Genomic DNA, 19,712 nt, shown 5'->3' on the forward strand with positions numbered 1-19,712 from the left:
TTCTCTTGTATTTCAACTTCAAGTTCTCTTCTGCCATGAAGAGTTTCACAACCACTCGAAAAGTTAAGCAGGATTTCACTTCAATGTCCTGGCAATAGCACTTATTTATTTATGTTTATTTATCCAGATTTATCACATGCCTTTATCACAAGACTCAGGCTTGTCCTCTGATTCCCCCATATTCCTGTCCCTGAACCCTAATCTGACTCCTAATTCCCTTCTCTGTTGCCAAAACCATTCCTACAAACTAAAAACAAAACTTGAAAAAAAATAAGGCTGAGCTGCATTCTCAAGAGACCTCAGCTTGACGCCAAATTGACCCTGGATTTTGGGATTGGAATGAAGTGTCAGCCTAAATTATGTGCTGATGACGCCAACAAACTTTTTCATGGACACCCACTGAAATTAAAGACATTAAATTCACAGCATGGTGAGTTGTCTTTGTACTGACCACTGAACCATATGGTAGCCTGGTAAAGTTAACCATTACATTCCAGTCAATTTTGTTTATGTGTACAAACCTCTACAAATGCATCCGTGAGGTCACTGGCCCTGTCCATAACCGGCAGGTGACGGCCAGCCACAATCCTGACTTTTAGCTTCCCCGGCATTGTTACTCTCTATTGGGTGGGAAACAAAAAGGTTACATTACAGGATACATCATTAATCATTATTTTAATTCCATTAAAGAACCTCAACAGGATTTAAAAGAAATAGCACACCACATTCAAGTTTCTAACTGAATGACATTGATCTCCACAGCTTATAGTGATAGATAAAGAAAAAAATGTAATTGCACTTTGCATACTGACAAAGTCAGGTCTGGACACTGCATAAAGTGTAGTGTTCGAATAACCTAATGTTTTATAAATTGGTACCAACAATACACGAGTTACTGCATAAAGTCTAAGCTATTTATTTCAAAATCCTAGAAACTGTGCTTTAATTATGCACAGTGCCTGAAACTTGAATAAAAACTGCAAAATGAAGTGAAATTCTGTCAAATTTATTCGCAGGAAAAACAATCTCTATTTAAAATTTTGGCGCAGTAATGATGAGGTGCAAATCATAGCATAATAAGACCACAGTTGCAAAAGTTAGTGAACCCTTTGCAATTACTCGTTTTTCTGCATTAATTACACATAAAATGGTCAAACACAATCTGCTTGAACTAATAGCATACAAATTTTCATGTATTTATTATTAAACACATTATTTAATCATCCACAGTCCAGTCTGCAAGAAGTATGTGAACCTTTGTATTTAGTAACTGGTAGAACCTCCTTTAGCAGCAATAACCTCCACCAAATGTTTCCTGTAGCTGCTGATCACACTTACACAACGGCGAGGGGAAATTTAGACCCATATCTCCATAAAAAACTGTTTCAGTTCATCAGTATTTCTGGGATACCTTGCATGAACAGCCCTCTTCAGGTCATGCCACAGTATCTCAATTGGGTTAAGGTCTGGAGTCTGAATTTTGTTCTTTTTAAACCATTCTGCTGTTGATTTACTATTGTCTTTCAGACCATTGACTTGTTACATCATCCAACTTCTCTAAGTTTCCAGTGACAGACTGCCACCCTGGCATTCCCCTGTAAAATGTCTTGATACAATTTTGAATTCATTGTTCTCGCAAAAACTGCAAGCTGTCCAGGCCCCAAACCATGATTCTCCTTCCACCATGCTTCACAGTTGGGATGAGGTTTTGGTGTTGGTGTGCACTGCCCTTTTTCCTCTAGCACAACAGTGTGGACTTCTGCCAAAAAGTTCATAGAACATTGTCCCAGAAGCTTTCTGGAACATCCAGGTGGTCTTTTGGAAACTTGAGAAGCACAGCAAATTTTCTTTTGGAGAGCCGTGGTTTCCTCTGTGATGTCATTCCACGAACACCATTATTGTTTAGTGTTTTCCTTCCTCATATTGGATACATGAGCAGAGACTGTAGCAAGTTCTACAGATTTCTGCAGGTCCCTTGCTATACCCTTGGGTTCTTTTCCACCTCCTTTAGCACTGCACCTTGTGCTGATAGTGTGAACTTTGCAGGACGTCCACTCCTTGGGAAAGCAGCAACCATACCGAATTTCCTTCATTTGTAAACAATTTCTCTTACATACAGATCTTCAGAAATGCTTTTGTAGCCTTTTTCAACTTCATGCACCTCTACAATTCTTCTTTTAAGGTCCTCTAAGTTGTTTCGATCAAGGCATGGTGCACATAAACAGAGCTTTCTTGAGAAGAACAATCTCCGTCAGAAACCTGACGTTGTGTGTCCTTTTTTTATAGTGTGGGACACCTCTACAACCCACACCTCCAATCTCATCCAATCATTGACAAGAACACCTAACTCCAAATAGCTTTTGTAAAAGGTATTATCCCAGAGTTTCACATATTTTTTTGAGCCTACTGTGATCGTTTAAATAGTGTACTCAGTATTGAAGAGAAGTGCAATTGTTTGTGTGTTATTAATTTAGGCAGATTGTGTCTGTCGATTATTGTGACTTAGGTGAAGGTCAGATGCCATTTTATGAGAAAATAATGCAGAAACAAGGTAATTACAAAGAGTTCATAAACCTTTTCTTGCAACTGTATTACAGCATTTATGTTAGGATTTTCTCAATTTCTTCAATAATTTGTACTAACTCTAAAATCTCTGAGAAGATACACATGGTAAGTGCATTAACAATACTTCAGCAAACTCGTTTTCACGTAGTTTTCATTGTGAGTGGGAATTATAAGGGTGAATGACATTTAACATCAAACAAGATTGTAATACATGGAGCTGAGTTCTGGAAAGGTTTTCCTCAGTGTTTTAAGAGAAATGAAAAGGAGCTTGTAGCAGAAAAAAAGCATAGAGAGCGGGATCATAGTGGCAAATTGAGAACAAACAACAATCACAGGATGGAAGAATGCGTGCTGCAAACATATGCAAGGATAAGACTGTGAACCTAACACAAAAATTGGGAAGTCAACACAAAATCGGGAACAATATCTGTGATAAAATACACAAGGCAGAGTTGAACAGGATTGGGGAGGGTGACAAAGAGTAACTCCCAAGATCTAGAGCTTTTAGCATTAGTAAGAGTAAAATGGTTTACTTGCCAAAGTTGGAAGCAAATGGGCTCTGTGATGAAGGAGCAGGAAATAGAAAGCTCATTGACAAATAGCATGAAGCTATGCATTTTCTCGCAAAATATGAAAAAACAGCTGAACAGTTGTAGGTTTCTACTAGGAAAGAAACAGAATAACCCAATCACCAGATGTTAGGTTTAGATATTGTTTTACTGTGGACTTTGTACTAGGTTGTGTGAAACTTCCAGGGATCAAAAGTGTTGGCAGGGCATGCAACTGAAAGACCCAAAAACATTATCCACTCACTGCTTGAAATGGTAGAATAGACAACAATAAGATTTTTAGGCAAAATCTATTAGCTACATAGCCCAAAATCCTTAAGCACCAAAGCAGTACATTGTTCTCAGGTAGAGAATTGTTTTTCTAAATTATTTTTACACAGACTAGATTTATTTGGAAATTGTTAATGTGACACAAAATAAAATACACTTTATTGCATGCCATATATGACTGTAAATGCATACGGCGTCAGGAAAGACACAGGGGATACTCCTGAATTTGCAAGTTTAAGTAATTGAAAAATATGACATTTCCTAGATGGCATGTAACAAAAAGGCAACAGTTTCTTCCAGTGCATCATACATTAAAGTTCAAGCTAAAGATGCAAGCCACAAGCAATTATCATTATATTTCCAAAGTATACAATGTGCTGCACTGACATTCAGAGTTTAGCATACAGGCTGTCAATGCAATTTTGAAAAGTATTAGCTTGCAATACACAAAATAATGTTGAAATATTCCTGCTGCCATTCGATTTTCTGTTAACTGAAAAAGTGGGTAGAGACAATGGTTTGCAGGGAAATAAAAAACACACAAGCATTAAAACACGTTTGTATAAAAAAAGTTAATGAACTCGTTTCTCTACACATTACGCTCTAACTGGATGCCTTAACTTTATCCACACAGCCACCTAGTGGCCGTGGTCTCATGGCATAAAAAAGCACAACCAACTGGAGAAACTTAAAACAATAATTTTAGACAGGTGTAATTAAATGTAACATGCAAGATTCCTAACAAACAAATGTGACACAGAGAAACACAAGAAAGTAAAAGGCAGCTGACTATATGCCATGACAAGTTAGAGGTGCAACAAAATTATGTCATGTGTTACAAATCGGAACAGGTGCAGAAAGTATTTGTTTACAAATTACTAAAAGAAAATGCCAAGTGCTTTTACTATTGCTGTCTTTGATCAGCAGCTCTCTTCAGATCTTGGGAAAAGTTCATGATTGACAGATCTGCACTTGTTACATTAAAAGTTCCATTTATCACAAAGAGAAATTTACTTGATTTAAAATGCAACATTAATAATTCCCGGCAAATGTTGACTTTTCTCTTGCTGCCTGACAGACTACTTAAACTATATTCCTCTAAGAAGCAGCCTAAGTTAGACCTGTATAAATTTAAATTGGATGTTAATGAACAACACTGCAATTTTTAAATAACTTTCAAAGACTCCTCTTCAGAATATTTTTCATTTTTTCACAGAAATGAGCACAAAGAACTGAGAACAAAAATATTATTTTTTTCCTAGTCTTCCCCTTATTTTGATTTTAAGGATGATGGATGTTTCAATGGTAAGTATCTTATCTTCATTACACATAAACTTCAGTATGCAGACACTCAACGTTTTATGAACAACTTCTTCCTCTCCATTATTACATTTCTGGTCCATCAACCTATGAACAAACTTTGTTTTTTTGTCTTTTTCATTAATTAGTTTTGTAAGTTGTGGAAATTTTTATGTATTGCACTGTAACTAGTGCTACAAAACAACAAATTTCCTGACATACGTGAGTGACAACAAAGATTTTGATTCCTGAATATTTCTGGCTGTATCTTATGGATTTGAGTTGCTGATCATGAAAATCACCATGAAATTTCCCGAGTGTGCACCTTTTTTTTTTAAGAGCTTATATTTGATACTTCAATTCATAATTCATCAATTAAAATGTTGCCCATAATCTAAGCCAGAAAATTTTCTATCTTGTCCAGGCATGTCTGGGCATGCTCAGGCATGGCAGGATAGGCTTTAGAAAGACTGTAAAAGCATCTTACACATGCACTATTCTATGTATTGTGTTTACATGTACAGTCGGCCCTCCTTATCCGTGAGGGATTGGTTCCAGGACCCCTCGCAGATACCAAAAAATGCAGATGCTCGAGTCCCTTATTCAACCTGTCTCAATGTGGTGGACCTTAGGACCCAGAGAACCCCAGACATTATTTAACTTGTCCCAGTGTGGTGGACATTAGGACCCAGCTGCAGAGCTCTGAATCCACAGGGTTTCTGTTCACAAAAATAATCACGATCACGATTGAAAATAATAATAAAGTGGGTGGAAAAAGGTGAAACGCCATCGGTTATTGTAAAAGCGTTAGGCAACGGTCGGAACAATTTTAAAGGATAAAGTGAGAAAGGCCCTGCCCCGATGAAAGCTACAATTATTACTAAGCAATGCAGTGGTTTAATTAATGGGTTTTGGGGTTTTGAGTTTTTTATCCTCCACATCAACCCGGCATAGATGGAGAGCGCACTCGAAAGCAGTCTGTCACTGGCTCCCAAGCCCGGAGCTGAAACATATACTTAAGTGTTTTATATGCATAGAAAGGTAAAACATATACCATATACTAACACAATCGTTTGACTGACTCTAAATAATACTGGATGTACCTGTTCCGACCTACTAAGAGAACTTCTGATTTTTTTCCATCCCGATCCACGATAACCCATGCACATCCTCCCATATACTTTTAATGATTTCTAGATTACTTATAATACCTAAAACAATGTAAATGCTATGTAAAATAGTTGTTATACTGCATTGTTTAGGGAATGATGACAAGAAAAAATGATCTGTACATGCTCGAGCAACAAGTGGTGGTGATGTGCATACTCTAAATGCACAGCACATTGTGTGTACGCATAATAAAGCAATTGCATTTTCAGGAGTACTCATGATAGCAAAATGTCTCACCAATGTTGCAACAGCCACAATATATCCTGTCATATTTGTGACAAGTATACACTTAAATTTCAAGGATGGAGCATGACTCCTCTTACTAAGAGAGCATATGATCTCTACTTTGGGTGCAAAATTGGAGACCACAACAAAGCCTGGGCTCTGCACATTTGCCGTGCAACTTGTGCAGTTGATCTTAGAGCTTGGCTCAGAGGTACATGGAAGTCAATGTCTTTCACTGTCCCAATGAAATGGCAAGAGCAGAAGGATCATGTGACAGACTGCTACTTCTATCTGACCAGTGTCTGGCTTCTCTGCTAAAAACAAGAAATCCATTGAATATCCAACTGTCCCTTCAGCTATGAGACCTGTGCCACATGATGATAGTCTTCCAGCACTGAAGCCACCAGAGCCATGGAGTCTCAAGGACACAAAGATGCCATGATACATGAGCCAAGTGCCTTATCTGATAACTCAATCTCAGTTAAAACACCTGGTCAGAGACTTGGATTTGTCAAAGACAAAAGAAGAATTACTGGATTTAAGACTGCAAAGATGGAATCTGCTGCCACCAGGCAAATTTCCATGAAGCATTTTGATTTTTGAGATATATGTTTCATAGAATAACTGATGCTAAGATTAAGGAAGGCATTTTTGTTGGTCTACAAATCAAACAGGCCATCAAAGACAAGCAATTCGGGTGTTGATGCTTTTTGCCAAATTAAGTAGGTCTGGGGGTGGGACAGGTATGATGCTTTACTGCTGCTTGTACATGGCGGGGGGGGGGGGAAAGGGGGCTTTGGGGCTCTAACTGTTTTTTTTACTGTGATTCATTCTTTGGGGTACTCTTCTGTTTTTGTGGATGTCTGCAAACAGCAAGAATTTCAAGTTGTATATTGAATACATTCACTGATATTAAATGGGAACTTTCTGGGCTCCTCATAGTTTACAATGGGGTATTAATTATTTAAGCAGTTTACCACTACCATTCATATCACAGGTGTGGGACTGGAACTCTTACACAACGTTTCTGGAATGTTCACCTCCATCCAACACTAGTCAATTGACCACACAGTTCAGACGATAACAATAAACTGGCTTACCTGTCAATAACTGCCCATGGGGCTCAAATTATCAAAAAGGTATTGAGGCACCTCAGCAATAATCCACTCAACAATGTTTTTCCCACTGGTTAGAGGGTATATTAGCAAATTATATTTAAAGAAATTGCAAATGCTATATTCTCATAGAATCAGGGTTGATCCTGTGTCTTGATGGAGATTAAAGATTGTGATGTGAAATAATTGTGCAGTTAAAGAGACAAGGTACTTCATGGATACACCTCAGCTTCGAAGTGCTAGATGTGTCATTAGCTGGGTATTGATGCCAATCTCTCAACAGTCCTGTTGTGAATTTCTGCAAAATTTGGTGAGCAAATAGTTAAGCAGCATTTCTCCTTGACTGTTCTCTCACCACCTGCTACTCAACTATGTAGTTATGAACATTAGGATTCTGCCAGTTCAACCTGCAGAACAACTCCCTGTGCTGGATAATGAAAACCCCCATCTAAAACTGTGCACCTTCACTGTCATCAATTCTTCTGTGACACTGATGAATCACATCAATGGTACATGATGATCAGCAAGCTATCCTGATCTAGATTTGACATAATACCATGATTAAAAGTTGAACACTACCAGTCCAAATTCCTCCTAACCATTGCACTGTGTAATAACAGAACAAGCCTGAGGATGATGAACAGTGAGAGAAGAGATGCACGTCAGCGAGTGTGCATTAAAAAGCAGTGCTTCCTGGGGTTTTCAGTGTTTGAACAGAGGCCCATCAGAGACTGGGAATAAGACAAGAGGGGAGGCTTGAGTGGGAGATTTTTTTTCCCAGTTTAGTTATTGCTTTCTCTTTATACTGTAGTTGCACAGGTAGAACACTAGGGATGCCACGCAGGACAGTTGAATGCTCCTCCTGCTGGATGTTGAAAGACAGGAAGGGAGAGCTCCCGCATCCTTGATGACTTCACCTGCAGGAAGGGTATCCAGCTGCAGCTTCTAACACTCAAGGTTAAGCAGTTGGAATTGGACAAACTCCATGAGTCTCTCCTCAGTGAAACCTCAAAAAGCTAAAGCCAAAGCCACAAATCCCCACTCTAACACTGTCCCGCCAACAAAGGCCACACCGCTTGCCCCTGCCTATTTATGTGCCCTTGATAATGAATCCCAATCGCTGATTGGCCCCTGTTCAAATGCCAAAAATCTCGTGAAGCGCTGTTTTTGAAATATACACTCACTTACCTGTGAGAGTTACTACAATGGACCCTCTTTTTGTTTTAATTGGGTTATTTAGTGTAACAACTGTGTAATTTGCATACTTTTCTTCCGGACGCTGCCTATCTGATTTACGTACCTGTAATACTACTACATGTAAGGTTTTCATTGCATCTGTGCATATGGTAATAACCTCGACTCTGACTTTAAAGCAATGGAACAATTTAATTTGTTACAGTTGTCAGGGCACTGGGACAAACTCCCTTGCTCAGAGTACGAGCAAGGAAGTGAAATGAAAACGTATGAATTGAAAGCTAAAGCACCGGTAACTCTGGAGAGTCCAGGGAAGGAATGGATTGGTTAGGAGGTGGTGCTTGTCACCCAGACCATCAGACAAGCCTCTTCCCCGGCTCGGCCCGGCCCCCGGGCCAGAGCGCCAACCGCCGGGCTCTGGGGCCTGTCCAACCGCACAAGCCCACCGCTCCGCTGCTCGAGGAGAGGTAATACGTACCACGCCTAGGGATCAGGGCCTCCGCTTACTCCCCTTCGCTCCGCATCTTCACCCATAACCCGGGGCGAGGCATCGCTGCTCGCCGGGCCCCGCCACCCCCGGACTCGTAATGCAGCCGCCTCCGGGGCCCGAGCTCGATGGGTTTGGAGCTGCCCACTATAACTACCCTCTCCCGTTAGCTTCCTTTCCCTCCCTCAGCGGCGGTTGTTGTTTATTTGTTGTCCTCGCGAAGCTCTAGCGCCTTATTGCCTCATAGTCATTCATTTCCGGTGTCACTCGCGTCTTCACTTCCGGGCGATTACCTTCGAGTTCCCATCCCCGCTGAACTCTGCTGGGGAGTTGCTGGTGACACCACCCTCTGGGGCTCAAACGTTAAGGTAGCTTTTCTTCCCTGCACCTGTAAGTTCTGAAATCAGAATCAGGTTTATTATCACTGGCGTGTGTCGTGAAAATTGTTAACTTAGCAGCAGCAGTTCAGTGCAATACATAATATAGAAGAAAAAATCAATCAGTTACAGTATATGTATATTGGAGATAAAAAATCGTGCAAAAACAGATAATATTTTGAAAAAGTGAGGTAGTGTCCAAAGATTCAATGCCCATTTAGGAATCGGATGGCAGAGGGGAAGAAGCTGTTCCTGAATCGCTGAGTGTGTGCTTTCAGGTTTCTGTACCTCCTGCCTGATGGTAACTGAGAAAAGGGCATGTCCTGGATGCTGGAGGTCCGTAATAATGGACACTGCCTTTCTGAGACACAGCTCCTTGAAGATGGCCTGGGCAGTTACCTGGGCTAGTACCCAAGATGGAGCTGACTAAATTTCTGACCCTTTGCAGCTTTTTTCAGACCGGTGCAGAAGCCCCCCCCCCCACATACCAGACAGGGATACAGCTTGTCAGAATCCTGTCCATAGCACATCTCTTCAAACTCCTAATGTTTCTGTCTTGCCTTCTTTATAGCTGCATTGATATATGTTGGGACCAGGTTAGGCCCACAGAGATCTTGACACCTGGGAACTTGAGCACTGCTCACTCTCTCCACTTCTGATCCCTCAATGAGGATTGGTATGTGTTCCTTAGTCTTGCCCTTCCTGAAGTCCACAATCAGCTCTTTTGTCTTACTGACGTCGTGCAAGATTGTTGCTGCAACATTACTCCACTAATTGGTGTATCTCCCTCCTGTACGCCCCCTCGTTTCCATCTAAGATTCGACCAACAATGGTTGTATCATCAACAAATTTGTAGATAGTATTTAAGCTATGATTAGCCACACAGTGATGGGTATAGAGAGAGTAGAGCAGTGGGCTAAGCACTCCCCTGAGGTGCACCAGTGTTGATTGTCAGCAAGGAGGAGAAATGAAGTGTCTTCCATCTGTCAAAGTTTATTGTTTATATTGCAATGAAAACCTTGTTTGCAGAGACACCAGAAGCACATAGCATTAGGTACAAAACAGTCAGATGCAAAATTGGTAAATTTGAAGTTGTTAAATTTGTTTATTATTGTCACATATACTGAGATACAGTGAAAAACTAAGGTTTGTATGTCATCCATAACAGATCATTTCATTTCATCACTACATCAAGGTGGTACTGTACAAGGGAAAAGCAATAACTGCAGAATATCATATGACATTTACAGAGAATGTGTTGTGCAAGGTGATAATCCAATAGATTATGAAGTAAAGAGATCACCTCATTGAATGAGAGTTCTGATCAATTACAACAACAGGGCAGAATCCATGGAGCCCAGCAAATTTGTCCCATTTGTCTGTGTTTGGCCTCTAAACCCTTCCTATCCATGTCCTATTCCAAATGACTTTTAAATGTACTTTTGTACATGCTTCAACTATTTCCTCTAATATTTCATTCCATAAATTCAGCATCTGTGTAAAGAAGATGCCCTTCATGTCCTCTAAAATCTTCACCTCTCACCTTCAATTTAGGCTATCTCATTTTTAGAACCCCACATCTGGGGAAAGGACTCTGTACATTCACCCTATCTATACACTTCATCATTTAGCATACTGGTTAGCTCAATGCTTTACAGTACAAGTGACCTGGGTTCAATTCCTACCACTGCCTGTAAAGAGTTTGTACGTTCTCCTGTGACCATGTGGGTTTCTTCCTGGTGCTCTGGCTTTCATCCCACAGTCCAAAGATGTAACTGTTGGTAGATTAATTGGTCTTTGTAAATTGTCTGGTGATTAGACCATAAGACATAGGAGCAGAATTTGGCCATTTAGCCCATTGAGTTTGCTCTGCCAGTCAATCACGGCTGATCCTTTATTTCCCTGCTCAACTCCATTTCCTGGCCGTCTCTCTGTAACCTTTGATGCTGTGTTCAATCAAGAACCTATTGGTCTTTGCCTTTAATACACTGAATGACCTGGCCTGCACAGCTGTCTGTGGTAACAAATTCCACAGGTTCACAACCCTCTGACTAAATAAATTTCTCCGCATCTTTGTTTTAAATGGATGCCTCTCTGTCTTTAGGCTGTGCCCTCTTGTCCTAGACTCCCCCAGCATGGGAAAAATCTTTTCCATATCTACTCTGTCCAGGCCTTTTAACATTCAAAAGGCTTTGATGAGATCCCCCGCATCCTTCCAACGAGTGCAGACCCAGAGCCATTAAACGTTCCTTATATGATAACCCTTTAATTCCCAGAATCATCCTTGTGAATCGCCCTCTCCGATGCCAGCACATCTTTTCTTAGATGGAGAACCTGAAACTGTTCACAATACTCAAGGTGAAGCCTCAACAGTGCCTTATAAAGCCTCAGCATCACATCCCAGCTCTTGTATTCAAGACCTCTTGAAATGAATGCTAACATTGCATTTGCCTTCCTCACCACAGACTCAACCTGCAAGTTAACCTTTAAGGTGCTCTGCACAAGAACTCTCAAGTCCCTCTGCATCTCAGATTTTTGGATTTTTTTCCTGCTTAGAAAATAGTCCGCATATTTATTTCTACTACCAAAGTGCATGACCATGCATTTTCAAGCATTATACTTCATTTGCCACTTTCTTTCCCATTCTCCTAATCTGTCTAAGTCCTTCGGCAGCCTACTATTTCTTCAATACTACCTGCCTCGCCACCAATTTACATATCTTCTGCAAATTTGGCATCAAAGCCACCTATTCCGTCCTCCAAATCATTGATATACAGCATTAAAAAGAAGTGGTCCCAACACTGACCCCTGCAGAACACCACTAGTCACTGGCAGCCAGCCAGACAAGGATCCTTTTATTCCCACTTGCTGCCTCCTACCAGTCAGACAATACTCTAACCATGTTAGTAACTTTCCTGTAATACCATGGGCTCTTAACTTAGTAAGTAGCCTCATGTGTGACACCTTGTTAGAAGCTTCTGAAAGTCCAAGTTTACAACATCCATTGCTTCCCCTTTATTGATTTTACTTGTAATCTCCTCAAAGAATTCCAACAGGTTCGTCAGAAAAGATTTTCCCTTAAGGAAACCATGCTGACTTTGTCCTATCTTGTCCTGTGTCACCAAGTACAGTACTCCATAATGTCATCCTTAACAATTGACTCCAACATCTTCCCAACCACTGAGGTCAGGCTAACTGGTCTGTAGTTTCCTTTCTGCTGCCTTCCTCCTTTCTTAAAGAGTGGAGATTTTTGGCACCATGCCAAAGTCCAATGATTCTTGAAAGATCATTGCTAATGCCTCCACCATCTCTAACACTACTTCTTTTAGAACCCTAGAGTGCAGTTCATCTGGTCCAGGTGACTTATGTACCTAGATCTTTCAGCTTTTTGAGCACGTCTCTTATAATTAAAACTGCACCCACTTCTCTTACTTCACATACTACAAAATCTGGCACACTCCTAATATCTTCCACAGTGAAGATTGATGCAAAATACTCGTTTAGTTAATCCGCCATCTCCTTGTCCCCTGTTATTATTTTTCCAGCCTCATTTTCTAGCAGTCCTATATTCACTCTCATCTCTGTTTTACTTTTTACATACTTGAAAAGGCTGTTACTATCCACTTCGATATTGTTTGCTAACTTGGTTTAATATTTCATCTTTTCCCTCCTAATGACTATCTTAGCTCTCTGTAGGTTTTGAAAAACTTCCTAATTGTTTATCTACCCACTAATTTTTGCTTTGTTGTATGCCCTCTCTTTGGTTTTTACATTAGCTTTGAATTCCCTTGTCAGTCATGGTTGTACTATTTTGCCCTTTGAATATTTCTTCATTTTTGGAATATATCTGTCCTTCACCTTCCTCATTTTTCCCAGAAACACACACCGTTGCTGCCCTGCTTTCATCCCTGCCTGCAGTTCCTTCCAATTTACTTTGGCCAACTCCTCTCTCATATCACTATAATTTCCTTTACTCCACTGAAATACTGCTATGTCAGACTTTACTTTCTCCCTATCCGACTTCAAGTTGAACTCAATCATATTGTGATCGCTGGTTCTCAAGTACTTTTTTATCTTAAGCTTCCTAATCACCTCTGGTTCATTACATAATAGCAAATGCAGTATAGCCGATCCCTAGTAGCCTTGACAACAAACTGCTCTAAAAAGCCATCTAGTAAGGATTCAACAAACTCACTCTCTTGAGATCATTACTAACCTGATTTTCCCAACTGACCTGCATGTTAAAATCTCCCATGATTATATCATTGTCCTTTTGACACACCTGCTCTATTTCCCATTGTAATCTGTGGTCCACATCCCAGCTGCTTTTGGGAATATAACTGTCATCAGAGTCCTTTCACCTTTGCAGTTTCTTAACTCAACCCACAAGGATTCAACATCTTCCGATCCTATGTCATATCTTTCTACTGATTTGATGCCATTCTTTACCAGCAGAGCCACTCCACTCCCTCTGTCTACCTTCCTATTCCTCTGATACAACGTGTAACCTTGGACATTCAGCTCCCAATTACAGCCATCCTTCAAGCTAGGATTAAATTGGGGGGAATTGCTGGGTGGCATGGCTTGAAGAACTGGAAAGGCCTATTCCATGCTGTAGCTCAAATAAAAATAAATAAGTATGCTTCAATAAAGTAATCCAAAGCCTGCTATGAATGCAGTCCATCTGCACCTTTCATCCTCAAGAAGACCCAGACGTCTCAGATGAAGGAAAGTTGGCCTCACCTCTCCCTGGTAGCTCCAGAGGTCTTTTGCAATCTGTTCTGCTCTTAGGTTCCAAAACTCAGCACCAAGGAATGCAGAGATTTACGAACACCTTGCAGGGAACCATTAAGTTTTATTGGCTATTGAAACACTTGTCAGGCTCAATACAAGACAGGAGATCTGACCAGATCCACCAGTGAACCCACTTATCACTTGTCCCACCTCTTACTCTTATCCCTTTATACTGTCTGCCCCCCTTCTATCATTCAGTCCAGATGAAGAATCCTGACCCAAAATTTCCTCAATGGATGCCTCCTGAGTTCATACAGCAGTTTTTTTTTGCTCCAGATTCTAACATTTGTAGTCTTTGGTGTCCACACTCGTGTCCCTACAGTGTTATGACTGGAACTAAGTCACTTTTTCTTGAAGGATTCTTCAAACTTGAGTCGGGTGAGCACTGTCTGAGAGTTGATTCAAAGTTGGAGCTTTGTGTGATTTATGTTAGGCAGGGCCACCACTGGGACCACAGCTACAAACCACCTCGTCTCTATTTGGTAATTGGATTTGGAGACAATCTCTTTGGGGGCAGACTTCCAAATGAGATACATATACTTTGGGCAAAAGAGTTAGAAATTGCCTATTCAGTGAAGGGAATACAGTATCCAAGCCATTGATAATGTCTTGTGACTTAGATGAAAAATTCATTCAGAAATAGATGTTAACATTAGAAATATTTGGATAAATCTGTTAACAAAATCTGAAGGACAGATTAACATTGATGTATTTTTAAGCATAAAATGCTTATATTTCCAACAATATAAAAGAAAAGTTAAGTTTTAATATAATCAGAGTGGAGGGGATTTCACAACAGTATGTCTACAGCAAAATGGATGACATGGCTTTTATTAATCAGTTTATTTAGAACTGTTTGTTTCTCTTAAAGTTAGCTTGGCTCTGAAATATCAGAGCAGTAAAGGTCTCTTAATAATTGAACTATGCAACTAAAATGCATATTTTCAACATGTTTTTGTGTTTTGTCTTTAAAGTGCAGCTCTCATATAATGAAACGTCTAAAGGTACTTCACAGAAAATGTATGAAGTGAAAGCACAGCCTAAGAAAAAGATAGCAGCACAAATGACCAAAGGAGAATTTTAAGGGAGGGGAGAGTGGTAGGTAAGTGGTGAGTTTTAAGGTTGCTGCATTTGACAGCTGACAATGGTTGAGTGATATAAATTTGCGAAGTGGCCTCAATTAGTAAAGTACAAAGATTAGGAGTCTTGCCTAGCAGATATTGTGGACATGAATGATTAAAAGATTGTGAGATTTTCTCAGCAGTCCTTTGGGATGCCTGTTTCTGCAGTAATTTTCTGGGTACTAAGGTGATCAATAAGGTTACTATTGGAACCAGAAACTGCTTCACAGCTGGGGGCAAGAGATCCCAGACTGGGTGAGTAGGTAGCTTATGAGCTAGGGTGTTTTTGATGCTGGGTTTGTTTGATCCCAATGAATGGACTTGGTACCATCACAAATGCCCCTCTTCTACTTTGGGCAGATATGGGTTGGGGTTCTTGACAGTCAGTGGGAAAGCTACTTTTTTTTTTCAAAAAGGCTTTGAGCACATCCTTTAATTTTCCCACTTTCCATATGGAATTCTCTTTCCATGGCATAGCTCAGAACACAGTGTCTGTTTCAGGGTTACCATAACCAAACCTCTGGTAATCAACATCAGTATCCTGGGAGTTAGAATTGACCAGATGGTAAACTAGAGTAATCATGGGCAGCAAGAGGTAAGGTGGCAATAACTCACCTACTTATGGTTCAGCATGTGCAGGTTTGGCTTGTCATCTAAAAGTTTAGCAAACTTCTATAGATGCATAGTGACAGCATTCTGACTGATTGTACCATGGCCTGGTATGGAAACACCAATGCCAATGAATGGAAAACCTTAAAAAAAGTAGTCCATCATAGGAAAAGCCCTCCTCACCATTGTGCACATCTACAAGAAGTGCTGCCATAAGAAAGCAGCATCCATCATCAAGGACCCCTACCATCTCTTCTCACTGCTGCTACCAGGAGGAGGTACAAGACTTTTAGATCCCACAGCACCAGGTTCAGGAACGGTTATCATCTTTCAATCATCGGGCTCCTGAATCAGTGTAGATAACTTTGCTCATCTCAGCAGTGAACTGATTCCACAACCTATGGGCTCACTTTCAAGGACTCTACAACTCATGTTCTCATTTATTTTTTCTTCTTATTATTTGTTTCTTTTTTTGTATTTGCACATTGGTTGTTTGTCCATCTTCATTTGTGTGTAGTTTTTCATTAATTCTATTGTATTTCTTTGGTCTTCTGTGTATGGTCACAGGAAAATGAATCTCAGTGATATATACATACTTTGATAACAAATTACTTTGAACCACTCAACTATTCATAATGCTTCTAGTTGGCAGCATGTCAGAATCTATGAAGAGGTGCGTCATCTATAACCATTGGACATCAGAAAATTCTATCTGTTTCATTTTTGAATGTGAATCCCAAGATTACACCCAAAGTCCAGCAGGACCAACTAAAATGTGTTTTCTTTGTTTTTATTTGTCTAAAATTGTGTATAATTTGTTTACATAGAACATAGAACACTACAGCACTGTACAGGGCCTTTAGTTCACGATGTTGTGCTGACCTTTTAACATCCTCCAGGACTAATATAAACCTTCACTCCTGCATAAGCACATGGATGAAAGAAAAGTGGAGGGCTATCTATGAGTCTCTTAAATGACCTTAATGAATCAGTCTCTACCAGTACCTCTGGCATTCCATGCACCCACCACTCTCTATTTTTTAAAAAAAACAAACTACCTCTTAGATCCCCCTCTAGATGTTCATCCAATCAACTCAAAATTATGCCCTCTTGTATTAATCGTTTTCACTCTGAAAAAAAGTGCTTACTGTCCACTCTATTTATGCCTCTTGTTGTCTTATACAGTACTCAATCTAGTCATCCCTGATCTTTCTTCACTCCAAAAAGTCCTAGCTATTCAACCATTCCACATATGTTCTATAATCTAGGCAGCATTTTGGTAAATCCCCTCTGCACCCTTTCTAAAGCTTTAACATCCTTCCTATAATGAGACAATCAGAACTGAACACAATACTGTGAGTGTGATCTAACCAGGGTTTTTCTAGAGCTGCAACATTACCTTAGGGCTCTTGAACTCAACTGATGAAGGCTAATGCACCACATGCCTTCTTAAGCATCCTATCAACTTTTGTGGTAACTTTAAAAGATCAATCAATGTGGATCCCAAGATCCATCATTTCCTCCACACTGCCAGGAATCCTGTCATTAATCCTGTATTTTACCTTCAAATATAACCTTCCAAAGTAAATAACATCACACCTTCTCTGGATTGAACCTCATCTCCCACTTCTCAACACAGCTCTGCATTCTCTCAATGTCCCATGACAACTTTCCACACAATACCACCAATCATGTCATGTGCAAACTTACTAATAAGCACTCCTTCTTCCTCATCTTAAGTCATTTATAAAAATCATAAGGAGTAGTGGTCCCAGAACAGACCCAGTGGAACACTACTGCTCACAGATCTCCATTTAATTTATGATTTTAATTTGTGATTACTACTTATCTGATACTATGTGCTTGTGATGCTGCTGCAAGTAAGGTTTTTGTTCCTCCTCTGCATACATGTACCTGTGTACTGTATAAGACAATAAAATGACTTTGACTTTCTTTGATTTGGAGTCAAGTTTTCTTGGGGAAGGTAAACCAGACTTGTGTCATACCCAGCAGGATAATGTCTGACTGTTCAGGATACCCTAGTCTACATGTAAGACATACTAACTTCCCTTCATTGAAGCATTCCTTTGGGGTAACATCTTTAACTGCAAGACCATCAGGCTGGTGGTCCTGCAGGAGAAGTAACCATTGGATCCTGTGGAATAGCTCACCAAGCAAATTGTCAGTCACTTGGCCAAATGCCATAGTGCCAGAGTTCACAAATAAGACCCAAGACTTACCTTGGTTGTCAGGGAGGCATATACTCCCAGATAGATCCTTCATTCACTGCCCAACTAAATGGAACTCTGCACGGTAATAAGGGCAGACCTCATGTTCACAACACCAGAGTCAGATAGAACTTTAGCATGTAGTGATATTTGGTGTTTTCATGCAAAGGCTCTGTGTAGAGTTTGATGCAGTCGCACATAAAGATGTTCCCTTTTTCAGGCAAATTGTGCACATAATCCAATAGAGTGGATCCATTTTCTACATTCAGATGAACAGAAGATGCTCAGGTGACCACCATGGGACAAACTTGGACCACACCTCTGCCACCAAGAGCACCTCAGTGTAGCCAATCATGTCATGTGCAAACTTACTAATAAGCACTCCTTCTTCAGTGTAGTGTAGTTAATAGTGTTAGCCACTCCCACATGGGAGGTGTTCACATACTGGACAAGCAATGTCATTAATAAAGTTCATTTGAGTATCCTGCATGCCCTGGTGTGCTCTGCACTCTCCCTCAATAACGAATATTTCCAGGAAAGCAAAATGTGATGTACGAGAGGGCAAAGTTCATCTCCAGAAAACAGGAGCCAGATGAAAGTGTAAATGACTTTATTACAGCATTGTATGCCCTTGTGTGCTGTGCTTATGGAAATCTGAGAGGTGAGCTAATTAGAGACAAGATTATTGTTGGACTACTAGACACCAAATTGTAAGAGATTTCAGTTGCAATCTAATTGCACACTGACTATTACTGTGGTCAGGTAGAATGAGAATGTTAATCAGCAACAGGCAGAATTCAGGCACCAGAAAATGATACCGAGGTAAAGCTAGAAGCTACAGTCCTGGGGGTACTGGAAGAAGAGTACCTTACTCAACTGAGGCCAGGAGTGATGCCCTAATCTGTGACCACAGCAAGGCATATTCCAGTCCCATTGACGAAGAGTCAAAGCTGAACTTGACAGAATGGAGGCGCTTGACATAACTTGAATGAATGGACCTACTGACTGATGTGCAATCATTGTTCCTGTTTCCAGGCCAGGTGGCACAGAGAGGATTTATGTTGATCTAACAAAATAATGAATAATGCTGTGAGGCAGGAGAAGTTTACTCAACCCTCTGTTGAGCACACATTGGGTATGCTGGGTGGAGCAAATTTCTTCAGCAAACTAGATGCAAACTCAAGGTTCTGGCAGATCTGTTTAGCTTCTGAGTCACAGAAACTCACAACTTTATCACAACACATGGATGCTATGCCTTCAAGAGATTCTCTTTTGGCATCTCTGTACTCTTTCAGATGAGGATGAAGCAGATTTTGGAGTGACTGGAAGGAGTATTCTGCCACAGGGATGATACATTCATCCATGTCTTGGAGAAACTGAAGCAGACTGGAAACATCCTGAACAAAATTAAATGTAGATTTGTAAAGTTGGAGGTGAAGTTCTTTGGTCACCAACTGTCCTCTGAGAGAGTGCAACCAGATTCAGACAAACTGGCAGGAGTTTGGAACATGGAACAACCTACAAATGTATCAGAGATCCCCAGATTCCTTGGTGTGGTAAGCCAGCTGGGAAAGGTCATTCCATAGTTGCCAGTGAAACAAAGCCACTACATGACATCCTCTCTCAGAGAAATGTTTGGACCTGGGACACACCACAGAATAAGTCATTCTCATCACTCAAAAGAAAACT

General features: G+C 40.4%; 1 protein-coding gene and 1 long non-coding RNA gene across 16 annotated transcripts in view; one reads left to right on the forward strand and one right to left on the reverse strand.

Annotated features, from left to right (window-relative positions):
* c2cd5 (C2 calcium dependent domain containing 5) overlaps positions 1-9,131 on the reverse strand; it is a 121,278-nt gene extending 112,147 nt beyond the window's left edge. For 5 of the 15 annotated variants that reach the window (XM_059987671.1, XM_059987670.1, XM_059987667.1 and 2 more), the window contains exons 1-2: positions 8,886-9,124; positions 522-620 (exon numbers count right to left, since the gene is read on the reverse strand). In XM_059987671.1, coding sequence (XP_059843654.1) covers positions 522-611 — 90 coding nt within the window. In that variant the 5' untranslated portion in view covers positions 612-620; positions 8,886-9,124. Of the gene's footprint in view, positions 1-521; positions 621-8,885 lie in introns of all 15 variants that reach the window. The other 10 variants (XM_059987673.1, XM_059987665.1, XM_059987668.1 and 7 more) reach the window with 4 other exon arrangements.
* Positions 9,132-9,216: 85 nt separating this feature from the next.
* Positions 9,217-17,748, forward strand: LOC132403887 (uncharacterized). The gene is made up of 2 exons (XR_009515382.1): positions 9,217-9,284; positions 15,040-17,748. It is a non-coding gene; the product is annotated as an uncharacterized LOC132403887 (long non-coding RNA).
* Positions 17,749-19,712: the final 1,964 nt, after the last annotated feature.

The sequence above is a fragment of the Hypanus sabinus genome, chromosome 13 (genome assembly GCF_030144855.1).
Source record: "Hypanus sabinus isolate sHypSab1 chromosome 13, sHypSab1.hap1, whole genome shotgun sequence".
NCBI lineage: Eukaryota > Metazoa > Chordata > Chondrichthyes > Myliobatiformes > Dasyatidae > Hypanus > Hypanus sabinus.